Source organism: Henckelia pumila, chromosome 3 (assembly GCF_033568475.1).
Source record: "Henckelia pumila isolate YLH828 chromosome 3, ASM3356847v2, whole genome shotgun sequence".
In the NCBI taxonomy this organism is placed as follows: Eukaryota; Viridiplantae; Streptophyta; class Magnoliopsida; order Lamiales; family Gesneriaceae; genus Henckelia; species Henckelia pumila.
In genome coordinates, this window is record NC_133122.1 from 190,568,628 (window position 1) to 190,591,231 (window position 22,604).

The 22,604-nt window shown below is 32.8% G+C and overlaps 1 protein-coding gene and 1 long non-coding RNA gene across 5 annotated transcripts; both read right to left on the reverse strand.

Annotated features, from left to right (window-relative positions):
• Nucleotides 1–1,551: 1,551 nt before the first annotated feature.
• Nucleotides 1,552–2,961, reverse strand: LOC140893597 (uncharacterized). Its single transcript, XR_012153211.1, has 3 exons — nt 2,744–2,961; nt 2,467–2,521; nt 1,552–2,377 (listed from the first exon to the last, which is right to left on the reverse strand). It is a non-coding gene; the product is annotated as an uncharacterized lncRNA (long non-coding RNA).
• A 10,191-nt stretch (nt 2,962–13,152) lies between these two features.
• On the reverse strand, nt 13,153–17,889 carry LOC140891498 (uncharacterized). 4 transcript variants are annotated; one of them, XM_073300017.1, is made up of 11 exons: nt 16,305–17,889; nt 16,005–16,112; nt 15,880–15,912; nt 15,168–15,345; nt 14,910–15,091; nt 14,483–14,619; nt 14,301–14,396; nt 13,889–13,958; nt 13,728–13,802; nt 13,609–13,654; nt 13,153–13,485 (listed from the first exon to the last, which is right to left on the reverse strand). In XM_073300017.1, the coding sequence occupies exons 1-11, from the start codon at nt 17,589–17,591 to the stop codon at nt 13,424–13,426; spliced, it is 2,274 nt and encodes a 757-aa protein (XP_073156118.1). In that variant the 5' UTR covers nt 17,592–17,889; the 3' UTR covers nt 13,153–13,423. The 4 variants fall into 4 exon arrangements, with proteins under 4 accessions (XP_073156118.1, XP_073156119.1, XP_073156117.1 ...); XM_073300018.1 differs by having other exon boundaries at nt 13,741–13,802; nt 16,005–16,115; XM_073300016.1 differs by having other exon boundaries at nt 16,005–16,115.
• Between the last annotated feature and the right edge of the window lie 4,715 nt (nt 17,890–22,604).

Below are 22,604 nucleotides of genomic sequence, written 5' to 3' on the forward strand. Positions count from 1 at the left end.
TTTCCATATATGCTCACCATATTACATATAAATTGATTATTAGAGAACGTTCGCCTTTTGGTTTTATGATTTATTCATTCATACATTGTATTATATATACTAACTCATTGACGTAGATTAAAATACTATTAAAAATTTAATGATGTTAAATATATAAGATTACTATTTATAAATGTTTTAGTTGGTTTAATTTATTATTTATTTTTAGTATTCGTTTGTTTACAAATATAGTGCAATAATTTAATAAAATTTTATTTAAAATGAGTTAATAAATAACATAAGTGCAATTAATAAATAAACTATTTTGATATGTTTTTTTTTAATATAAAAAATATAATGCATGTGTCAATTCACCTATTATTTTATAACACAAATTACTTTCAATGACTCGATTAATTTAGCGTATTTCTTATGAATTTAAGACAATAAAAAAATAAAAAAAGACAACAAAATAAAAAATGCGAAGAGAAATTTGTTATAGAAAAATAACATTTTTAAAAAACTTTTGAAAATAATGATACGTCAAAACTGAATATATATTTGAATATTTGATAATAGAAATACATTAGAGAATTTTGGTGAAATATAATTTTTAGTGATCTAAAAATAATGAGCTGAAAAATAATTAGATGTTTGATAATAAAATTATATTTTCACTAATTAAAAGAATTAAAAGAGAATATATATATATATATATATATATATATATATATATATATATTACTTCAAAAAATAATTATATATATATATATTTAATCTGTTATACCTATAATATAAAATAAAAAAAATTTATTGTATATTTTGTACTATGATTTTAAATTATATATAGTTTTGATTAATTCCATGGACAACGTCTTCATAATTCTTAGAAAATCCTTAAAAATGATATGTAAAAGTGAGTATATGTTTGACAAGCAAAAAAAAAATTTTCATTGAAATTATAAAAAAATAATGTATATTTTATCTATTCTATCTGTAAAAATGTGAATAGAAGTAAAAAATTTCATTAGAAAAATAATATTTAAGACTCAAGCATAAAACATTTAACAACTATTAGAAGCTTAATACATCTAAAAAAATAAATCAAATATATATATTATTTGAAATTTTAATTATTGCTAATTTTAGTTTTATTATAAATGAGAATAAATTTAAATTTATTTTATCTTATATTTATTAGAATAATACGTTGTTCACGTGTAAGACATGTGATTCTTATTAGTATATAAAAAAAATTGAGGAAAAATGGTCATCCGTCCACTATGTGATCTATATTATCAATAATACAGACAAAAAATAGGGGAAAAAAATCAAAGCTGTATACGACAACATTTAAATAATCAGCTTTCAAAGAATAAAAGTTGTGCGATGATATGAATAAATAGAATATAAAGATAAATTTCAGAACAATTACTCACACCAACATTAATAGCTCCTGCGCCTAACCAAATGTTTATTTTTCCTTTGATGTTGCTATAAATTACAAAATTTCCAGCAAATGGTAATCCAGGATTCAATAAAAATCACAGTACAGTGTCAGTGATACACAAATGTTAAATAACTCACAACCCAATTTAGATATTTAGTCTCATCCACAATGAGTTGAATCCTAGCAGCAAAAGCACTGGTGGGGGTCGAGGCATGCCATTATATACGAAGAACTAAATATTTTATATAGCTTAATTCTGGGTGTCATAAAAATTTGACCACCTAATAACAATTAAACATGTTAAAAACGATAAAAACTTGAGAAGAACATCAGAAAAAAATCATTTTGATACAGCTACCAATATCCAAGTTATATACCTACCAAAGTGAACATCAACTTTATCAAACTTCGTTATATTTAAGTCTTAGTTTCATCTTAAATAGTCAACATTGATGATATTCAATAAAATAAATATCTCTAAAAAAGAATACCTTCTAGTGACTGAAATTAGAATAGATTGGGTTGCTTTCTCCCTATGAATAGAGAAGGAAAAAAGAATAAAAGAGTCTAAGCAAGGAGAGCCATAGAAACCATTTGATGTTGTTGGTTAAGTTGTGGATAAGTGTATGCATATTTTTGGATGAGATGAAAAAAACCCGATAAATACTATCTCCATATTTATGCTTCGCTTGGTAGGTGTGATGTGATAAATAATGTTAGGATTAAAATAGGGTAAATAATGTATCAGATAAGGATATTAATTATTACGTTAGTAAGGTGTAGGTGTTTGGTAAATGTGATAATATTGTGGATAAAAGAGTGAGGTATATTTTCATATTCCGTATTTACCCCTTGACCAAACATTATTTACCTAACAACCTATCTCAACCCATGATCCCCAAATATCGTAGATCTTCATACATTCTTCCTCCTCCATCGCTATGACGCCTGAAATCAAAATACATCTCAATATCATTCTACATCATAAATGGCAGCCCAATGTGCAAATTAAATGCTTCAACACGAAGATTAATTACCGTTCCTAGAAGAAGATTCCAAGTTATGTTTGGAAGTGATTCACATGTACTCAACCTGTGTCAAACAAAATTGCATTTGAGATTAATTTTTTAATGAAACAAATAATGGGTTTCTCGGTAATTTATATATGAAAGAACCTTCCGCCATCGCAATGTCTACAAGGTTCTTGAAAAAATTCAAATTCGTAGCCAAATTTCGTAGAGATAGAGGAAGGATGAAAAAATTAGCACAAAAATTGTACATAAAAAATGGATTCATGGGATAAAGTTAACCTACCGTAGGAGGATTCGAAAGATAAAGCAAGCTCCATTGAGCGGCTGTGATTTCACGTGTGGAAGAAAAAAATGAGAGAGAAATGATGATATAAGGAGAGGTAGGGCAAAGGGTAATTACGTAAACCACCCATATTATCAAGATCACTGTTCAGAGTAGGACAATAATTCTTGGGTTTTGTTAGGGATTTAATTCCCATGTTTTCAAGCGTGAATAGTGCATTTATCACGGGCCCCAGGTTATCATAGGAAAGGTAAAAAACGAGAGAAACGCCGGACTATTCGCAAGAATCCCTCATTATCCTGCCAACCAAACGCTGCATTAGAGTATTAGTAACCCGCTCATCTGTCGGTGAGCCCCATAGTTAACTTCTGCTTCGTAATGTTACCAGAAATTTCAATTTGAAAGAAATAACTGCACAACATAGATCACCAATTCGGAATACAACCGACAATCGTTGAAAATACATATCATGTATGGAAGATTGGAATAATGAATATCTTAATTTAATGATGCTATTCATGTGGAGTCCTTTCTGTAAACACAGTGACCTAGTAAAAAATGTTTCCTTATCACACAAATAATACAATCCCCAGAAAATGTAAAATAAATTAAAACAACATTCAAGTCTCTGGACACGGCCCATTCCACAACAAATATATATGATATGAATGAAATATGGGTAAAAAAAGCATACAAAAATAAATAAATTTATTGTAATCAAGCATACAAATAAATTTATTATAGGGAAATACAAAATACTACGAATTGCAGAAATTAAATAAATTTATTAGAATCAAGCGTACAAATAAATCTGACTGCGAAAATGAAGAAAAAAACACCAAAATATTAGCAGGCACGTAGTTTCGCCTTGTGCTCAAGAAGGAACTTGCAATCTTTGTTTTATATTTTGATTTCAAAACTAGACGATCTAACTTCTCTCGTTTGGGGGGAAAAAGAATGTTCGTTTGGGCGACGTGTGAGAGAGAGACAGAGAGACATGGGATGAAAAAGAATTTTGGAAGTTATCAAACTGTTATTTTGCCATTTGGCTTCAAAAAGAAAATGGAGGGAAGAATACTTATCATGTACAGAGAACTCTCATCGAACAGGGATAAAATGGAAAAAAAAAAATTAGTGTGACCTTGACACACCAAAAGTAGTTATTAAAGAGTGAACAAATTTAATAAAATAGTAAAGATATCTATAATCTATACCTATATTAATATAAAGAAAAAGACCTCTTTAATAAAATCTTTTTTTTGGTGAAATCAATTTTTTTCTTGAAATTGTCCTTGAAAGCCTCGTGAAATTATCTATCTATTATCTATTATCTATCTATCTATTATCTATTATCTATTACATATACAAGTTTGAATTGTGAATTTCCTTCAATACCCTCATTATTTCATTAATTATTTGGTTTTAATTGTCAATTATAATTTTGTCCTCATTATTTCATTTAATAATTAATATTTTTGTCATTTTCAAGGTTTTTAAGGCCTTGCATTTATTTTATACATTAGTAAATTTATTTATTCAAGGTAGATTAATTTTTAATATTTAATTCATATCATTTTTTGTGTCCATTTATTTATCCATGGTAAATTAATTGTTAATATTTAATTCATGTCCTAAATCTATATTTTGACATTTTTGATAATGAATTACAATTTTTTCCTCATTATTTCATTTAATAATTAATATTTTTGTTATTTCCAAGGGTTTTTAAGTTTTTTCATATCATTTTATAGATTAGTCAATTTATTTATTCAAGTTAGATTAATTTTTAATATTTAATTCATATCATTTTGTGTGTTCATATATTTATTGAAGGTATTAAGAAAGTATTTGGAAAAATAAATTTTTCATTTTGCCCTTATTTAGCGAACTTTTAATAAAATAAAATAATTATACATTTTATAAATTTAATATGGATAAATTGGTAAAAGAGTAGTACAAATGATATTTAATATGAAAACTATACTATATAATTGAGAAAGTTAAAAAAAATAAAATAAATGTAGTTTAAATAAGCGAGATATAGAGAGTATGATTATAACTAAGTTTCATGTTTATGTTTGTACTATAGTATAATTGTTGGCTAGGTAATATAATCAATTAATTTAATACTTATGAAATCGTAAAAATTTACGTGACAAAAAATAGAAAAAAACACTACACTCAAATCGATTTTTATTTCAGACAAATTTTTCTTATATTTAAGTTACTTAAATCCTTGAAATATTGAGTACAAAAAATTTTAACTTGATTAAAGTATTATTGTTCATCCTTTAAAAAAAAAATTCTTCACATTTTTTTATCTGCTCATATTTTTTTCAAATAATATATTTAACATACTATTCTTAGAAATTATAAATTAATTATTACACTCCATATATAAATATTTTTTATGACATGTATAACAAATTTAAAACAACTCGATTTGATTAATATTGAAAAAATTAATTAAGCAGAAAACATATTAAAGTTTGGAAAATTGTTTTTTTGGTCCTGTATGTTTGTCATTTTACGATTTCAGTCCTTTATATTTTCAAATTTCAGTTTTGGTTTGCTATCTTTATTTTTTTTTTGGCAATTTTAGTCCTTTTTTCCGACGTGGTGCTGACGTGTCACCAATTCAGTGAATTGAAACATGTGTTTGTTTGTACTATTGTACAATTTAAAAGATTTAAGTTGCACAGTTATAACTATAGCTTTTAATAACAGACATCATTTGATCCTATAGATTTAACCTGCAACCACTCTTGTTTTTTTTTTTTTTCTTTTTGAGAAACATAATAATTACATTACGGGAAAATCAATTTTTTCATATTTGCTATGAACAAAGGACATAATTCATTAAATAGAAAATTCTCTCCCTTCACTAAATTACTATGCAACACCAGGACCAGGAGGTGAGCTACCATGTTAGTCGTGCGTCGACAATGTGGAACGTGGACATTGGAAATTCTCGAACCAAGACTTTGAATGGAAACCACTATATCTTAATCATCGACATGAAACTGGAGGGATCGGAGTGAGATATATATAGATTGAGCCACATTGCTTGGGTCGGTTTCGAGAATGATTTGGTTCCAGTACTGTTGTTAAGCAGCCATCATCATGCCTTCCTTTGCTGCCAAAAGTTGCGCATGTGGAGAGAAAATTCCTTCCAAGCACAGATATTGATGAGCCTAGCTCGTTCCTTAGCTTGTTGATCATTTCTAGCAACTACTCCAATACCCACGTACGGTTCGTGTCTCTTGCAAAAGAATACTGTTGCATCAACATTATATTGATCAATCCTCACTATCCCAATGCAAATGGTGGTGCAATCCAAGAATTAAGAAGATTGAGTAGAAGGAGAAACATTTGGTGTAGCTACTGCTTGACATGCTAAAAACTGACCTAGCTAGTATTGGAATATATTCTATATCTTGGAATATATTCTATATTATCTTTTGTATATTTTGTAATTATATTTTTCCTTTTATCTCTTAGGTCTTCTAGTTGTATATAAATATTCTTGTATTCATTCTTGGGAGAATATCAGAGAAATATTATTCCATTAGTTTCTACATGGTATCAAAGCTCTCTCGCATACGCCAATAAAATTTTACTTACCCTACTACACGCAGCCGCCGCCGCCCTCTTTCTCCGCCGCGCCGACCGCCGTCGTTTCCCATGGCAACCACCACCAATTCCGCTGCTGCTCCTGTTACTCCGGTCTCCTTCAATGCTGCTGCTCATGCGCCCTTGAAGCTCACCTCTTCCAACTTTCTCTCATGGCGACTGCAGTTCACGACCCTTCTTACTGGTCATGATCTGCTTGGATTTGTTGATGGTTCTCATCCCTGTCCACCCAAAAGCGTCACCACTGCCACCTCTACTACATTGAATCCTGAGTACACCGCCAGGATCCGCCAGGATCAACTAATTTTGAATATTATCATTGGATCAATGAATCCCTCATTGATTTCGTTTATTGCAACTGCCACCACCTCTGCAACCGCTTGGAATACCATCACACTCACTTATGGCAAGCCCTCCAGTGGTCGCATAACTCAGTTAAAGACGCAACTTCGCAATCCTGTGAAGGGTTCTCAGTCCATAACCGAATTCATGCAGTTCATAAAATCCAAAGCCGATGAACTGGCTCTCATGAACTCACCAGTTGACATCGAGGATCTTACGATCAAAGTTCTTCATGGTATGGATGATGATTATAAAGAACTTGCTCATGTTATTCAGGCTCGTGATTCTGCAATCTCGTTTGAGGAACTGCATGATAAACTCCTCAATCATGATGCGCATCTTACTGCTCGTCGGGACACTCATCTCACCTTTCCAGCCACCGCCAACACGTCTGCCCGATCGGGTGGCAGCTACCGTCGTTTGTCGCCCGTCCCGCCTCCACCTTCCGTCTCGTCTCCCCACCAAGTCCGCCAACCGGGAGGCTGGGCTTCACGGCCGCTGCTGCCATCCTACCAATCGGCGAATGGCCAGCGTGTTCCCCGCCCCTATCTTGGGCGCTATCAGCTTTGCGGTCGTCAGGGGCATTCCGCTAAACATTGCCCGGATTTTACTTATCTGCCAGCACCTGCAGCATCCTTTGGGCAGTCGTATTCTGCATCTGGTCCATCTCCTCCACCAGCTTCTTACTCACTTGCCTCACCTTCTCCGTCTGACTGGATCCTTGACTCCAGCGCAACTCATCATGTGGCCTCTGATCTTGCAAATTTTTCCCTTCATGACCCTTACGTAGGTTCTGATGGTGTCATTGTTGCTGATGGCACTGGTCTTCCCATCACCCACACAGGTTGTCTCTCACCGCCCTTTAAACCTGCTTCTCTTCACTTTACTCATGCCTTGTGTGTGCCGTCCATTACGAAGAATCTTTTATCCGTTTCACAACTTTGTAAATCTAATGACGTCTTGGTTGTTTTCTCTTCCTTTGCTTTTCAGGTGAAGGACCGTCGCACCGGGGCAATTCTCCATCAAGGTCCACTTAAGGACGGTGTCTACTCCTGGTCTGAGCGTCCATCGTCATCACCACTGGATTTTACTTCCTCTGTCGTGTCTCTGCCTATTTGGCATCATCGTTTAGGTCATCCATCTGATCGAGTCCTGTGCCACTTAGTGGTGTCAAAATCGTTGTCATCCTTTAATTCTCCGTTGCGTCAGTTTAATTGTAACTCTTGCAAGTGTAATAAAAGTCATAAATTACCTTTTTCATGATTCTTCTTTATCATCCCAATTTCGTCTTGAACTTTTATTTTCTGATGTCTGGACATCTCCTATTACCTCATGTGATGGCTATAAATATTATGTTATTTTTGTTGATCACTACAGCAAATATATCTGGTTTTACCCTTTAAAACGTAAGTCGGATGTTCTCTCTGTGTTTCGGTGTTTCAAGTCCCTAGTTGAAAAATGTTTTGGTCGTCTCATCCTCACTCTTTACACTGATAATGGTGGTGAATTACTCACTCTCAAAGACTTCCTTAGTCAGCATGGAATTTCTCATCTCACTACTCCTCCCCATACTCCCGAACACAATGGCTTCTCTGAACGCCGTCATCGTTATGTTGTTGAGACTGGTCTAGCACTTCTCCATCATGCGTCTGTCCCCACTAAGTTTTGGCTCTTTGCCTTGGCCACCGCGGTTTACCTCATAAATCGAATGCCCAAACTCAACCTGTCTTACAAGTCCTCTTTCGAGCGCTTGCTTGGTGCCCCTCTCAATCTCTCTAAACTTTGTATCTTTGGTTGTCTTTGCTACCCCTGGCTTCGTCCATATTCTCCCCACAAACTTACCTCGCGCTCATCCCCTTGTGTCTTCCTTGGTTACTCTCTCACTCATAGTCCTTATCTGTCTTACGAGCTCTCTTCTGGCAAAATATACGTCTCGCGTCATGTTGTCTTTGTCGAGTCTGAATTTCCCTTTGTCAGTGGTGGTTCTGGTGTTGGCTCGTCTCTGAGTGTGCCGTCTGATGTGCCGATGGAGGACTCCCTGGTTGCTGATCCTTCACTACCTTATCCATCTGAACCATGCCCTGCGCCCCCCATCTGCACCCCTGCTAACCCAATCCCGACCCCTCTTCCTCCTATCCCGTCCGAACCACCACCCCTGCCAAACCCCACGGCCGAGCCACCTACCCATACATCCCCCACTCATCCTATGGTCACCAGGTCCAGAAACAACATCTTCAAACCAAACTCATGTTTTGCCCTCGCGGTTATTCCTGACTCCATTGTATCTGAACCCACCACTTATACTTCTGCGCTCAAGGACCCGCGCTGGCGTGCCGCCATGTCTGACGAGTTTGATGCTCTTATTCGCAATCACACATGGGATCTTGTTCCCTCTGACGTCTCTCAAAATGTGGTCGGTTGCAAATGGGTGTTTCGGATTAAACGAAAATCGGATGGCTCTGTTGATCGCTACAAGGCTCGCCTTGTTGCGAAGGGTTTTGATAAGTGTATTTTATACACTTAATTTATATATGATTTTAATTGTTAAATATTTGTTTCGAGCAGATTTATGTGGTATTTTGTTGTTTTTGTGCTTACAGAGAATTATTGAATTTATTTGGAAAAAAGGAGAAAAATAAGAAGTTGAGAAGAAAAAGTAGGATAAAAAGTTGAAAGAATAAAAGAAAAGAAAAGAAGAAAAAGAAAAAGAAAAGGAACGATCAGACAATAGACAATAGAAGGTTATTGGGTCATTCTCTTATTGGGCCAAAGAATTCTTTAGCGCTAAACTTTAGCGTTAAGAAAGTGCAATCGCGCTTGGTTTTTGTTGAAGCGAGAGAATTGAAGTCGAACTAAAGGCGCGCCCGCTCCGTTGCTGTTTGGAAAGTTTTAATTATCTCGGGCAATTAATTCTTGGGCTTGATTTTGTGGGCTTTTGCTGAACGATATAAAAAGGAATTGAATCAGACTTGTAAAGGGGGCCGCCACAATACATCACAGAAATCAGAGGGCTTTATTGAGAGATTTTGGAGAAGGAAATCTGCGCTAACTTGAAGAACGAAGATGGAGAGCGATAGACCGGACACGGCGTCGACAACGGATTTGTTTTCTATCTTTATTTATTTTATTCTGAATATGTTGAATTTTCTGAACATGTTTTGTTTTATTCAGAATTTTATTATGAACTAATTTTTTAGAGTCTAGAGGTCGGATGGAACCTGGTGTAGACGCTTTCATGAATTTTTAATTTTATTGAAGTGAGTTTTGTTTCTAGATTAATTGTTTTTTTCTAGAATTGATTGTCTTCTCAATTATCTGATCAATAATTGATTTGTTATATTTATTTGAAATCATTGCTCGGAAGAGGGGATTTTGAATAGGACCATTAGAAACTACACTGTTAATTATTTATACAGCTCGGGAGAGTGTATAATTTTAACAGAGCTTTTAAAGAAAACATTGTTTTGTGATATATCACTGCGATAAATTCTTAATAGGGATATTGGAATTGAATTGTAGTTGATAAAAATTATTTGTTGCTCGGGAGAGGAAAATAATAAACTTAAGTGTTCTTGGCTATTAATTGACTAAAATTCATGAAGATTAATTAATTAGGATTGATTGTTGTTGAAACCAGGTGAAATCTATACCTCTAGACCATCTTTCTCTGATTGATTTTATCTGAAAGTTGTGTGCGTGCTTATCAAAACTTCATTGCTATTTTATTTTTCGGCAAAATTCTGAAATATTGATTTTCTAGATAAAGTTTAGACTATTTTAATTACAAGCACTGATTATTTTCATTTTACTCCCTGTGGGATCGATATCTGAATTATTCACTATATTAAACTTGACACTCGTACGCTTGCGAGGAATTTTCATCAGCGTCCTGGTCTTGATTACTCGGACACTTTTAGTCCTGTGGTGAAACCCACTACTGTTCGCATTCTCCTATCTCTGGCTATCTCCAATGGGTGGTCTATTAGTCAAATGGATGTTAACAATGCATTCCTGCAGGGTGATCTGGCCGATTGTGTTTATATGGCGCAACCGCCTGGTTTTGTTGATACTTCGCTCCCCACCTATGTTTGTAAATTGAACAAGGCAATCTATGGTCTCAAACAAGCACCGCGCGCTTGGTACACTGCGCTTCGTCAGTTTGTACTCAGTGTTGGCTTCACTTGCTCTCTTGCTGACACCTCTCTATTTGTTTTTCGCTCTGGCAGCATTACTATGTATCTTCTTATCTATGTTGATGATCTCATTCTCACAGGAAATAAAGTTCTGGTGCTCTCCAGACGTTCATTGATCGCCTCAGCAGTCATTTCTCTGTCAAGGATCTGGGTTCCTTATCTTATTTTTTAGGTGTGGAGGTTGCTCCTTATGAAGGGGGCCTTTGTCTATCGCAGAAAAAATATCTACTTGATGTTCTCACTCGCACGAACATGGTTGACTCCAAACCAGTTTCTACTCTGCTTGCCACGTCGACGTCTCTACACCTGCTGGACGGTTCTCCCCCTGCTGATGCTACACTGTATCGTCAAACAGTGGGCTGTCTGCAGTATCTATCTTTTACTCGTCTAGACATTGCCTTTGCTGTCAACAAGTTATCACAGTTCATGCACTCGTCTTCTTCCATTCACTGGGGTGCAGTTAAACGTCTCCTACGCTACTTAAAGGGTACACGTTCCTATGGTCTACTCCTTCGGAAAAGTTCCTCTCTGGTTTTGCATGCCTATTGTGATGCGGATTGGGCTGGTGATCTTGATGATCGCACTTCCACTTGTGCATATATTGTGTTCTTGGGCTCTACTCCTATCTCTTGGAGCTCCAAAAAGCAAGGAACTGTTGCTCGCTCTACTACTGAGGCTGAATATCGTGTCGTTGCCTCTACAGCTGCCGAAATCCAATGGGTTCGATCGCTTCTTCAAGAACTTGGGGTTGATGTTGGGTCCTTCCCAGTTTCTATATACTGTGACAACATTGGGGCTACGTATCTCTGTGCTAATCCTGTTTTTCACTCCCGCATGAAACATATTGCCTTGGATTACCACTTTGTTCGAGAGCTTGTTCAGAGTAATCAAATTCGATGTTCTCATATCTCTTCTTTTGATCAGCTGGCTGATACTCTAACAAAGCCGCTTTCCGGTACACGACTGCGTCTATTTTATTCCAAGATTGGTGTCTCTATGAGCTCACCATCTTGAGGGGCCTATTGGAATATATTATATATCTTGGAATATATTCTATATTATCTTTTGTATATTTTGTAATTATATTTTTCCTTTTATCTCTTAGGTCTTCTAGTTGTATATAAATATTCTTGTATTCATTTTTGGAAATATATCAGAGAAATATTATTCCATCAGTTTCTACAGCTAGCTAGCTCATAGGAATCCAGCTCTAATTACCACATCCTTTAATTTGGATTCATCATTAATTTTGCCCTTATGAACAAATATAATTGATTCCTATCAAGCCAAATGCTCTAGGTATCTTTAATTATAACCCAACTCCAAAGATCCATGAAAGATCGCCCATTGAATCAAGAGAGTAACGGCCATAATGTTGACTCCGACCATACTTCGGGGACAAGACCAAAGAGTACTGTGAAAACTGATTTCCATGGTGATTTTCCTTTATGTTGACCTCTCTTATTAAATCCTAGCTCCTTTTTAACTCTACAAAATCTTATCAACTAATTCCCACCAAATTCCCAACCCCATGCACAGTTCTAAAAAATGTGGGAATTAAGTTGCCGCAAACAGTTTGGCCAACATACAACATGCATGGTCGACATAAAAAGAATGGATTACACCCATTCTAACTAACTGCTTAAAAACGGTGAAATATAAACAACAATATAATATATCGTATTAAAATCAAATATTATATCATATGCTTACAAGTCATAATATTTATATATTTAATGAAACACGCAACACACGTGCATTATTGCTGGTATTTATTAAGTTTGAGCCACCTAGAATGAATAACTAAATTTGGCGTCATGATTTATTTTTTTGATAATCCAAAAATATCTTTTTTCTCAAATTAATTTTTTTTTTATTTGATAAAAATGTCATTAAACATATTTTAATAAATTTGCATCTTATCTTTTCTTCCGCCCAAAATTCATTTTCGAGATTAGTAGAGACGTAGCATTAAATGTCTTGATACCAACAAAAATATTTCGAAGACAAATTTAATATTGACTCCATGTAATAATAATATTAGTAACAACAACAAATGAACAACATGCAACTTGAGGTTTTCGAAATGACTCCTCCAATATTTAAGTCAGAATTGTGTTCAAACGATGCGAGTAAAAAAAAAAAACGTGTTATAAGGTTTAAATTGAAAAATAAGTGTTTAAAAAACTAAATATGTATTGAAGAACAAATTCACTATTCACATTTATCAACCTCAACGAAAAGACCTTTTTATTATTCACTTCCGGCCCCATTGAACACATATACGACTCTCATACATACATGTATAGGCATAGGAATATAGCATCATGCATCACCATAACCTTTTCTTGAAACATTTAATCAAATGGTTGGAGATTTTTCTGATTCTCACACCTTCAAGTTACACCATTAGGAGCATACAGAATAACATAAAATACAATCACGCTCACGCTTTTCCTACTTCTTGAACTTCTATCCAAAATGCCGCCATGAGAGAATGTTGTTCTTGCCACTATGACACGTGCCGATTTGAAGAGCTCTTTCTATATATACTCATAAATTTGGCCACAAATTCTGCACCATCAACTCAAATTAGTGAACATCAAAGACCGCATAGGCACTACACATAAAAAATAATAATGCTCTACAGCATTAACAAATGATTCGGTGTCTTTAAAAGTGGTCCAACAACATTACCTTCTAGCTTTAGTAAGGCAGTTGTTCCACTTGGGAGTCTTTTATCCTGCAGATGGATATTCAATCGCTCATATGCTTCCCTTTATTTCTTGAAAAAGTTGTGAAAGAATGATACTTACATAGTAAGCGTACCAATAGTAAAGTTCCCTTTTCAACTTTGGCTCAATTCCCTGAAGGAATTGTTCAACAAGTTTCTGCAAAGTTGGCTATTTGTCATGATACAAACTAACACATGCAATACAATCCACAATGATGGAAAATAATTATATTGGCCTGTTACCAGGAGAATCAATTTTGGATGAACAAAATCAGCAAGAAGCTTCTGCACCTTCCCTCGGATGACAAATAATCTGACCAACACAAATTATGCACATGTTCACCGTTATGACAACTTAGAACGGTGATGGGTTAAAATATCTTTGTTGATGACGATTAGAAAAATGCAGCTCTTAGACCTCTTTCACGGTGGTAATCTATGCTTTTGTCTAGGTTTACTAATTTTTAAACTTCAGGAAATAATTTTTTAACTGTATTTGTGACAGAGCAACAATTGGTCATGTTGTTCTGTGGTTTACTACATGCAAATCAATTGAAATGTGGGGCCTGAAACTGCTTAAAATTTGAAGTCGAAGCGTCCGCAATAATTTTTGATATCAAGAGCATTATAATTTGAAAGATAATTGCACTAATACCTCTTAGGCAATGGATCTTCAAGAATATCAGCAGCAAGTTCCATGAGGGACTCTTCCCATCCTATTGGAATAGGTTGATCCTCCGCAAAGGGATAGCTGAAAGTTCTTAATTTATAAGTCCAGAAAGGGAAAAAAAAATCCTGGCCACTAGCCCTAAAAAAATCTTCCATTAATGAACATACTTGTGTGCTTTACAGGCTTCAAGTGCCATGACAGCTCGCCTCAGGTTCTGCTTTGATTTGGTTGCGATTTTAGCAGCAAAGCTCATTGGTAGTTCAAAACCTTCTCTCTTTGCTAACTGGAGAAGAACTTCCATGACCTACGGGTGAAAGGAAAGTAAGAAAAAATAATCATTGATGACATGAATGTGACAATAAAATCTGCTTTTATTAAGCTGTGTAAATGATACTGACAAATTCAAAGAGTATATTCTAGAATCGGAATTGATATTATTAACAGATAGAAACTTATTTCTGTGGACATTGTACCATGGATGTGTGCCATCATGGCTAAACCACAAAATCCAGTATTGCATTTCATTCTCCTTTCAACACAACATTACAAGTTTTAAAAAAAATTTAACAAATATTATTTGTCATACATACTTACTTCATGTGTCACAGGAGCCTCAACCTTGATAATTTTGCATCGCTTCTTAACCGACTCAAGGATATCCACATCATCTTCACAGCAAAGAATAAGCTTACAAGAATCTGAGTAACAGTCCATGATCCATTTTATAAGGTGTTGTATGTTTTCTGGGGCTTTGTCGACATCATACAGAACCAATACTGCAAATAAAAAAATATTTACTATTACAACTAAAGCTTATGATAAAAAAAAAGTAGTATGGTCATGAAAATAGACCTTTATACTCTGGCTTCATAGCTGCGGTGCTGATTTCTGGGGTGACTCTATATTTGCTGCTTATTTCCTTGACCAAAGCTGTTAATGCATATGCTGCCTTAGGCTCTATGTACACATTGAGCTCCACATGGTGAGGACTTGAGCTCACAGGAACAATTACTTGCATAGGCCTTGACTCCTGTTGGCATTACAAATGGTAACTCAATTTGCAATCTTGCAGTTGCTTTAAAAAGAAATAATATAGATGGACGTCTGAGATAGACACCGAGATTAAGTTAAATCTAGATCAATAACGATTACCGAATCCATGCTTCAACAGTTGCTTTAGTTCCATATAAAAATGAACCAATTATAGTGTCACTCAGGTATAATATGTCATTTCTCAAACTTTTTTACTAATGAATCATTGTTTCCCATGGCATCGTGGTTCAGTGTTTTCTACTGATAATTATATCAGTTTTTTGGTGCTATCGTGGAAACTAGTTCAGTAGAATACTCAATTACATAGACCTGAATTTAGATTTGGCCTTTGCACAAAAATATCAGGTATTGTTGTTTGCAATATCAACTCAATCTGAGATTGTGGAAGCTTTAGATATTGATTTTCAAAAGGATTGGGCACATTTATGGGAGTGTTCAGTCTTTTCATAGGACCATATCCAGATTTTTAATAGGCATAAGGGCATGAGAAATTCATCAGTGGCTAACGTACCATAATATGAAAGTATCTTAAATCATGAGATATCTGCCAAAGGAAAATTCAGGTAGATTTCAGTTAGGTATCCAAATTTGTGCACATAAAATTAAAGATGAGCAATAAGGAACAAAAGAACATACATTCCAAACTGGATCACCATATATTTCACGCAGAAGAGCCATTGTCAGTGACTTCTTACCAGAACCAGGTGGTCCTTTCAACAAAATATGAGGGAAAATCTCACTGTTCTTCTATGAAAAAAGAAAATATTAAAAAATAAATAAACCACATTTAGAGATGGAGATAATTATATTTTAGCATTTATGCTATGCCGAAAGTAAAATGTATCTTTCTCTTCCCAATTTGGTTGATTGAGTTTACTTATTTTATCAGAAACCAGAGACAAGTCTTTTGAAAAGAATCTAGTCAGAACCCCTTACAAGTTGTTGAAGAAGCTGAGCCTCCTGCTTATGGCAAGTGAATCCAATCAATGAAGCAGGCTGATGTTTATCAGCCCAAAACGGCCTCAAGCTCTCCACCACGATTGCCTTCTCAATAAATGAAGCTTCGTCAAAAGGTCGTTCTTTTTCCGGAGATTTTTGAGACTTCTTGCAGGATCCTTTCTTGATGCAAGAAAACCAAGCATCTGTCTGTCCTTTTCTTCTATTGGCTATGAATTTTTTTGTACTCGCACTAGTCCTACCACTCGAGTCACTTATGTTACTACTTTGCCGGCTTACAACAGAGCTTGAGTTTGTTGTTGTTTGAGACATTGCCTGAACGTTGTGATTGAAATTTGAGGTCACTTTATTCCCCTGTTGAGAGCCAGGATTTCTGTGGACAAAACCAGGTGGTTTTGGGAGAGAATTTCTTGGATCAACACCAACATTTTTCGGAAGCACGACCTTTTGAAAGCCACCATAGTCCTTAGAAAAGAAAATGTCCCCCGGAGAAATGGAATCAGTACTCTCAAAGTTGGGAACGTGACTGTCCGATTCTTTAGAAATCTTAGTATTCGCAAGCATTTCATTGATTTCAGACACTAAAGGGACATGCTTATGAGGAGTTTCATGAGTCAAAGGGGAGAATTTTGTCCCGTCCCCTTGATCATATTTGATCTGTTGCCCCCTTTCTCTAAACCTTGTTCTGGGAGCAGATGCTGTTCTCCTACTACTTATAGTAGTAGTAGTAGTAGTAGTAGTAGATCTCTCTCTCCCTCTACTTGAATCATGATTCGACTGTTGATACACCAGACCATTAATCTTTCCACCACTTTTATATGAAGAATATCTCCTACGCTCGGAAGTTGAAAAGGGGCTGGCATTTTCAATGTAGTTTTCGGCATTTGTCCTTTGTTCCGATTGTGAGAATTCACAAACAATTGCACCAGAATCATTATTCTTACTGCAACCAGACTTAGAAAAAGGACTCAAGTTTCTGTCCAAATCAGAATACGTCCTACGCGTGTAAGGACTACGATTTCTATGTAAATCATGATTACCATGCTCTCCTTGCGGATTCTTATATGGCGATATACTGTGTCTCCTTCGAGAAGAACCTGAGAATGGTTCTACTGATTGCATCACTTCCCCACCATCCAGAGGATTTCTGCTCCTATCAAATCCCTTATTCGGAGTTTCTCTCCTGGGACTCTCGACCCAATCAGTTTCAGTATCCGATGGCTCATAACCACTTCTTCTCCTGTTGTGACGCAATGTGCTCTCCATTTTTAGACAAAACAAAATCTTGAGGAAGAAAAGCACGGAAGATGATGAGTACGAGATCAAAAGAAGCTATCTTTGGCGGAACAATCCAAATTTTTCTGTAATGGGTACGGTAGACTCTGAAAGCATCGTCCATGTTTATAGTGGAGACAAGCGAAGTGTACGAGGACAGAAGCATCGGTGAAGTCGATGATAACTAAACGTGGAATCGCTAATAAGCACAGAATCACAGCCTTTTTTCATAAACTACGATGCTTCCTTTTTCTGCAATCTCCAAGGAAGAAAGCTTTGTTCTGCGGACCAAAATATCTATCCATCAGTATCAGTTACTACTATCGTACGTAAAAACTTTTTTTTTTTTTTTATATATACATTTTTACCCTTTCATTCTATATAAATGACATAATAACGAGGGTTACATAAGCAAAATCTATTACTACTATAAATCTATTATCTATTGCTACTATAAAAGGATGAATGTAGGGGTAAAGTTTTTTTATTGTCTATATACATCTTTACTCTTTCATTCTATATAAATGAGATAATAATGAGGGTTACATAAGTAAAATTACAAAAAAGAAAGGGACAAAGTTGAAAAATACACAAGACAATTAATGTAATAATTTCACATATAACTTCCATTTTAATCAACTCTATTTAATTCTATTTCTTTCATTTCAATTCTTTCCTATTATTAAGGAACAAATTTTCATACACACATTTTATATGTTATTATTATTATTATATTTTTTCATTTTGTCCATTATTTGTAATATTTCAATATAATTTTTTTAATAATGTATTAATATTATTCAATCAAAAAATATAATATTGTCACCTTGCAAACAAATGCATACACTAAATTTATACACATTTTGTCCACTTTACTTCCTTTCTACTATTAATTGTGTTGAATTTTCATTTATTAATTTTATATATTATTTTATTTCTATTTCTATTACAAAAGTATGAATGTAGGGTAATAATATTTTATTATCACATTGCAAACAAATGCATCATACACTAAATTTATATACATTTTGACAAATTCTCAAAAAATATTTAAATTTAAAGTAAATAGACTCTATTTAACTTTCATTTTAGTTATATCTTACTATTAATTATGTCAAATATCTGTCATACATAAAATTTTTATGTTCTTCCACTTTACTTTCTTTTTAATATTAATTGTGTTGAATTTTAATACACTAATTTTATATGTTATTGTATTTCTATTTCTACTATAAAATAATGAATGCTGAGGTAAATAATAGAATATTATCACCTTGCAAACAAATGCATACACTAAATTTATATATATATTGACAAATTTTAAAAAAACATTTAAAGTAAATAGACTCTATTTAATTCCATAACTTTCATTTTACTTCTAGCTTACTATTAATTGTGTCAAATATCTGTCATACATAAAATTTATATGTTATTCCATTTTACTTCATTCTTTTTATTAATTGTGTTGAATTTTCATACATTAATTTTATATGCTATTTTATTTTTTTTCATTTCGTCCATGATTGCAATATTCGAATATAAATTTTGTGATAATATATTAATACCAATCAAAAAATATATTATTGTCACCAAATTTATATACATTTTGACACTACTATAAAAGGATGAATGTAGGGATAAAGTTTTTTTATTGTGTATATACATTTTTACCCTTTCAATCTATATAAATGAGATAATAATGAGGGTTACATAAGTAAAATTACAAAAAAGAAAGGAACAAAGTTGGAAAATGCACAAGACAATTAATGTAATAATTTCCCATATAACTTCCATTTTAATGAATTCTATTTAATTCTATTTATTTCATTTCATTTTTTCCTATTATTAATTGGAACAAATTTTCATACACACACTTTATATGTTATTATTATATTTTTTTCATTTTGTCTATTATTTGTAATATTCCAATATAATTTTTTAATAATATATTAATATTATTCAATCAAATAATATAATATTTTCACCTTGCAAACAAATGCATACACTAAATTTATACACATTTTGTCCACTTTACTTTCTTACTACTATTAATTGTGTTGAATTTTCATACATTAATTTTAGATGTTATTTTATTTCTATTTATATTACAAAAGTATGAATGTAGGGTAAATAATATTTTATTATTACCTTGCAAACAAATGCATCATACACTAAATTTATATACATTTTGACAATTAAATCTCAAAAAATATTTAAATTTAAAGTAAATAGACTCTATTTAACTTTCATTTTAGTTATATATTACTATTAATTGTGTCAAATATCTGTCATACGTAAAATTTATATTTTCTTCCACTTTACTTCCTTCCTAATATTAATTGTGTTGAATTTTCATACACTAATTTTATATGTTATTTTATTTTTATTTCTACTATAAAAATATGAATGTAGAGGTAAATAATAGAATATTATCACCTTGCAAACAAATGCATACACTAAATTTATATATATTTTGACAAATTTTTAAAAAAAACATTTAAAGTAAATAGACTCTATTTAATTCCATAACTTTCATTTTACTTCTAGCTTACTATTAATTGTGCCAAATATCTGTCATACATAAAATTTAGGGCTAATTGCATCCACACCCCCTGTGAAAAGTCTAAAAGGCATAAAACCCCCTGTGTAAAATTAAAAGCATGTTAGACCCTATGTTTTAAAAAAATTAGCATAAAAACCCCTATGAGAGGGTATAAATGTGCCCGAGTTTGTAAAAAATAGGGATGAAATGTGCTACATTTTAAAAAACTGAGGGATGCATTAGCCTATTAATATTTTTCAAGGGGTTTTATGCCTTTTACACTTTTCACAGGGGGTGTGGATGCAATTAACCCTAAAATTTATATGTAATTCCACTTTACTTCTTTCCTTTTATTAATTGTGTTGAATTTTCATACATTAATTTTATATGCTATTTTATTTTTTCATTTCATCCATGATTGCAATATTCGAATATAAATTTTGTGATAATATATTAATACCAATCAAAGAGTATATTATTGTCACCAAATTTATATACATTTTGACACTACTATAAATGGATGAATGGGGGTAAAGTTTTTTTATTGTGTATAGAGCTGTCAAATGGGCCAACCCATGGCGGGGCGGGTCGGCCCACCAAAAACCCACCTTTTGGCGGGTCGATGGCGGGCCGACCCACCATCCTGGCGGGCTGAAAATCCTCAACCCAACCCAACCCATCCCAAGATGGTTTGCGGGTTAGGCGAGCCGGCCCGGGGTTGAATCACGACAAATAAAAATAAATAAATAAATATTATAATTAATTATAAATATCATTTCATAAATAAATATTAATAGAAACATATTAATAAAAATTTTAATTATTGATTTCATGTGTATAAATTTAATATAAAGTAATCAATACAAAAAAATTCACAACTTTTATTAAAAAATACATATATAACAATAAAAATAAAAATAAATTATTAATTTTCAAGGCCCGCGGCGGGCCAACCCGCGCGGGTCGCAGGCCTAGGCGGGTTGGCCCATCTAGGCCCACCTTTTGTTGGGTTGAAAAAATTTCAACCCAACCCACTTAAATTGTGTGGCGGGTCGGGCCTAACCCAAATTGACGGCTCTAATTGTGTATATACATCTTTACCCTTTTATTCTATATAAATGAGATAATAATGAGGCTTACGTAAGTAAAATTACAAAAAATAAAGAGACAAAGTTGAAAAATGCACAAGACAATTAATGTAATAATTTCACATATAGCTTCCATTTTAATGAACTCTATTTAATTCTATTTCTTTTAGTTCAATTCTTTCCTATTATTAATTGGAACAAATTTTCATACACACATTATATACGTTATTATTATATTTTTTTCATTTTGTCCATTATTTGTAATATTCCAATATAATTTTTTTAATAATATATTTATATTATTCAATCAAATAATATAAGGATAATGCTATATGTACATATAGTCTTACATAAAGGGTTTCACGTCATATTAAATTAGGAAAGTATCTCAAATTTTTTTAAAAAAATTCTTTTTTTTCAATCTACAATTAATTCTTTGTCTTGCTAAAAAAATCTTTTAACAAAAATATTATTATTTTTTATTACTTACTTATAAAATTAATTTTACTGAGTTCAACAAAAATAAATATTTTATAAAATTTTAAAATATAGTTATGAAAATATAATTATTTACTGAGTTCATAAAAATAATAATTGTTTATTTTTTTCTATTAAATATATTTTAAAATTTTAAAATTAAACTTTCAAATTTACATCATATATAAGCGAGATTTTATTATTATGTATTTAAACTAAAATATTTTTATTTATTATTATGTGTAGTCATTAATTATTTTGTTAAAAAACAAATATTTCGGGTCTAACCTGAACCCCAAAACCGCCACCTTAATTCGATAATTATCTGTCAACTGATGTCGGGTTTAATTTTGACATCCCTAATACTACACAATAAATAATAAAATAAAAAATAATACTTTTTGTTAAGAGGTTTTTTTGTACAAGAAAAATAATTATAGGTTGAAAATATAGATATTTTAAAAGAATTTTGATACACTTTCCTAATTTAATATGACGTGTAAGCCTCTTTGTAAGACTCTATGTACACATAGCATTATCCATAATATAATATTGTCACCTTGCAAACAAATGCATACACTAAATTTATACACATTTTGTCGAATTTACTTCCTTTCTACTATTAATTGTGTTGAATTTTTATACATTAATTTTATATATTATTTATTTCTATTTCTATTACAAAAGTATGAATGTAGGGTAAATAATATTTTATTATCACCTTGCAAACAAATGCATCATACGCTAAATTTATATACATTTTGACAAATTCTCAAAAAATATTTAAATTTAAAGTAAATAGACTCTATTTAACTTTCATTTTAGTTTTATCTCACTATTAATTGTGTCAAATATCTGTCATACATAAAATTTATATGTTCTTCCACTTTACTTCCT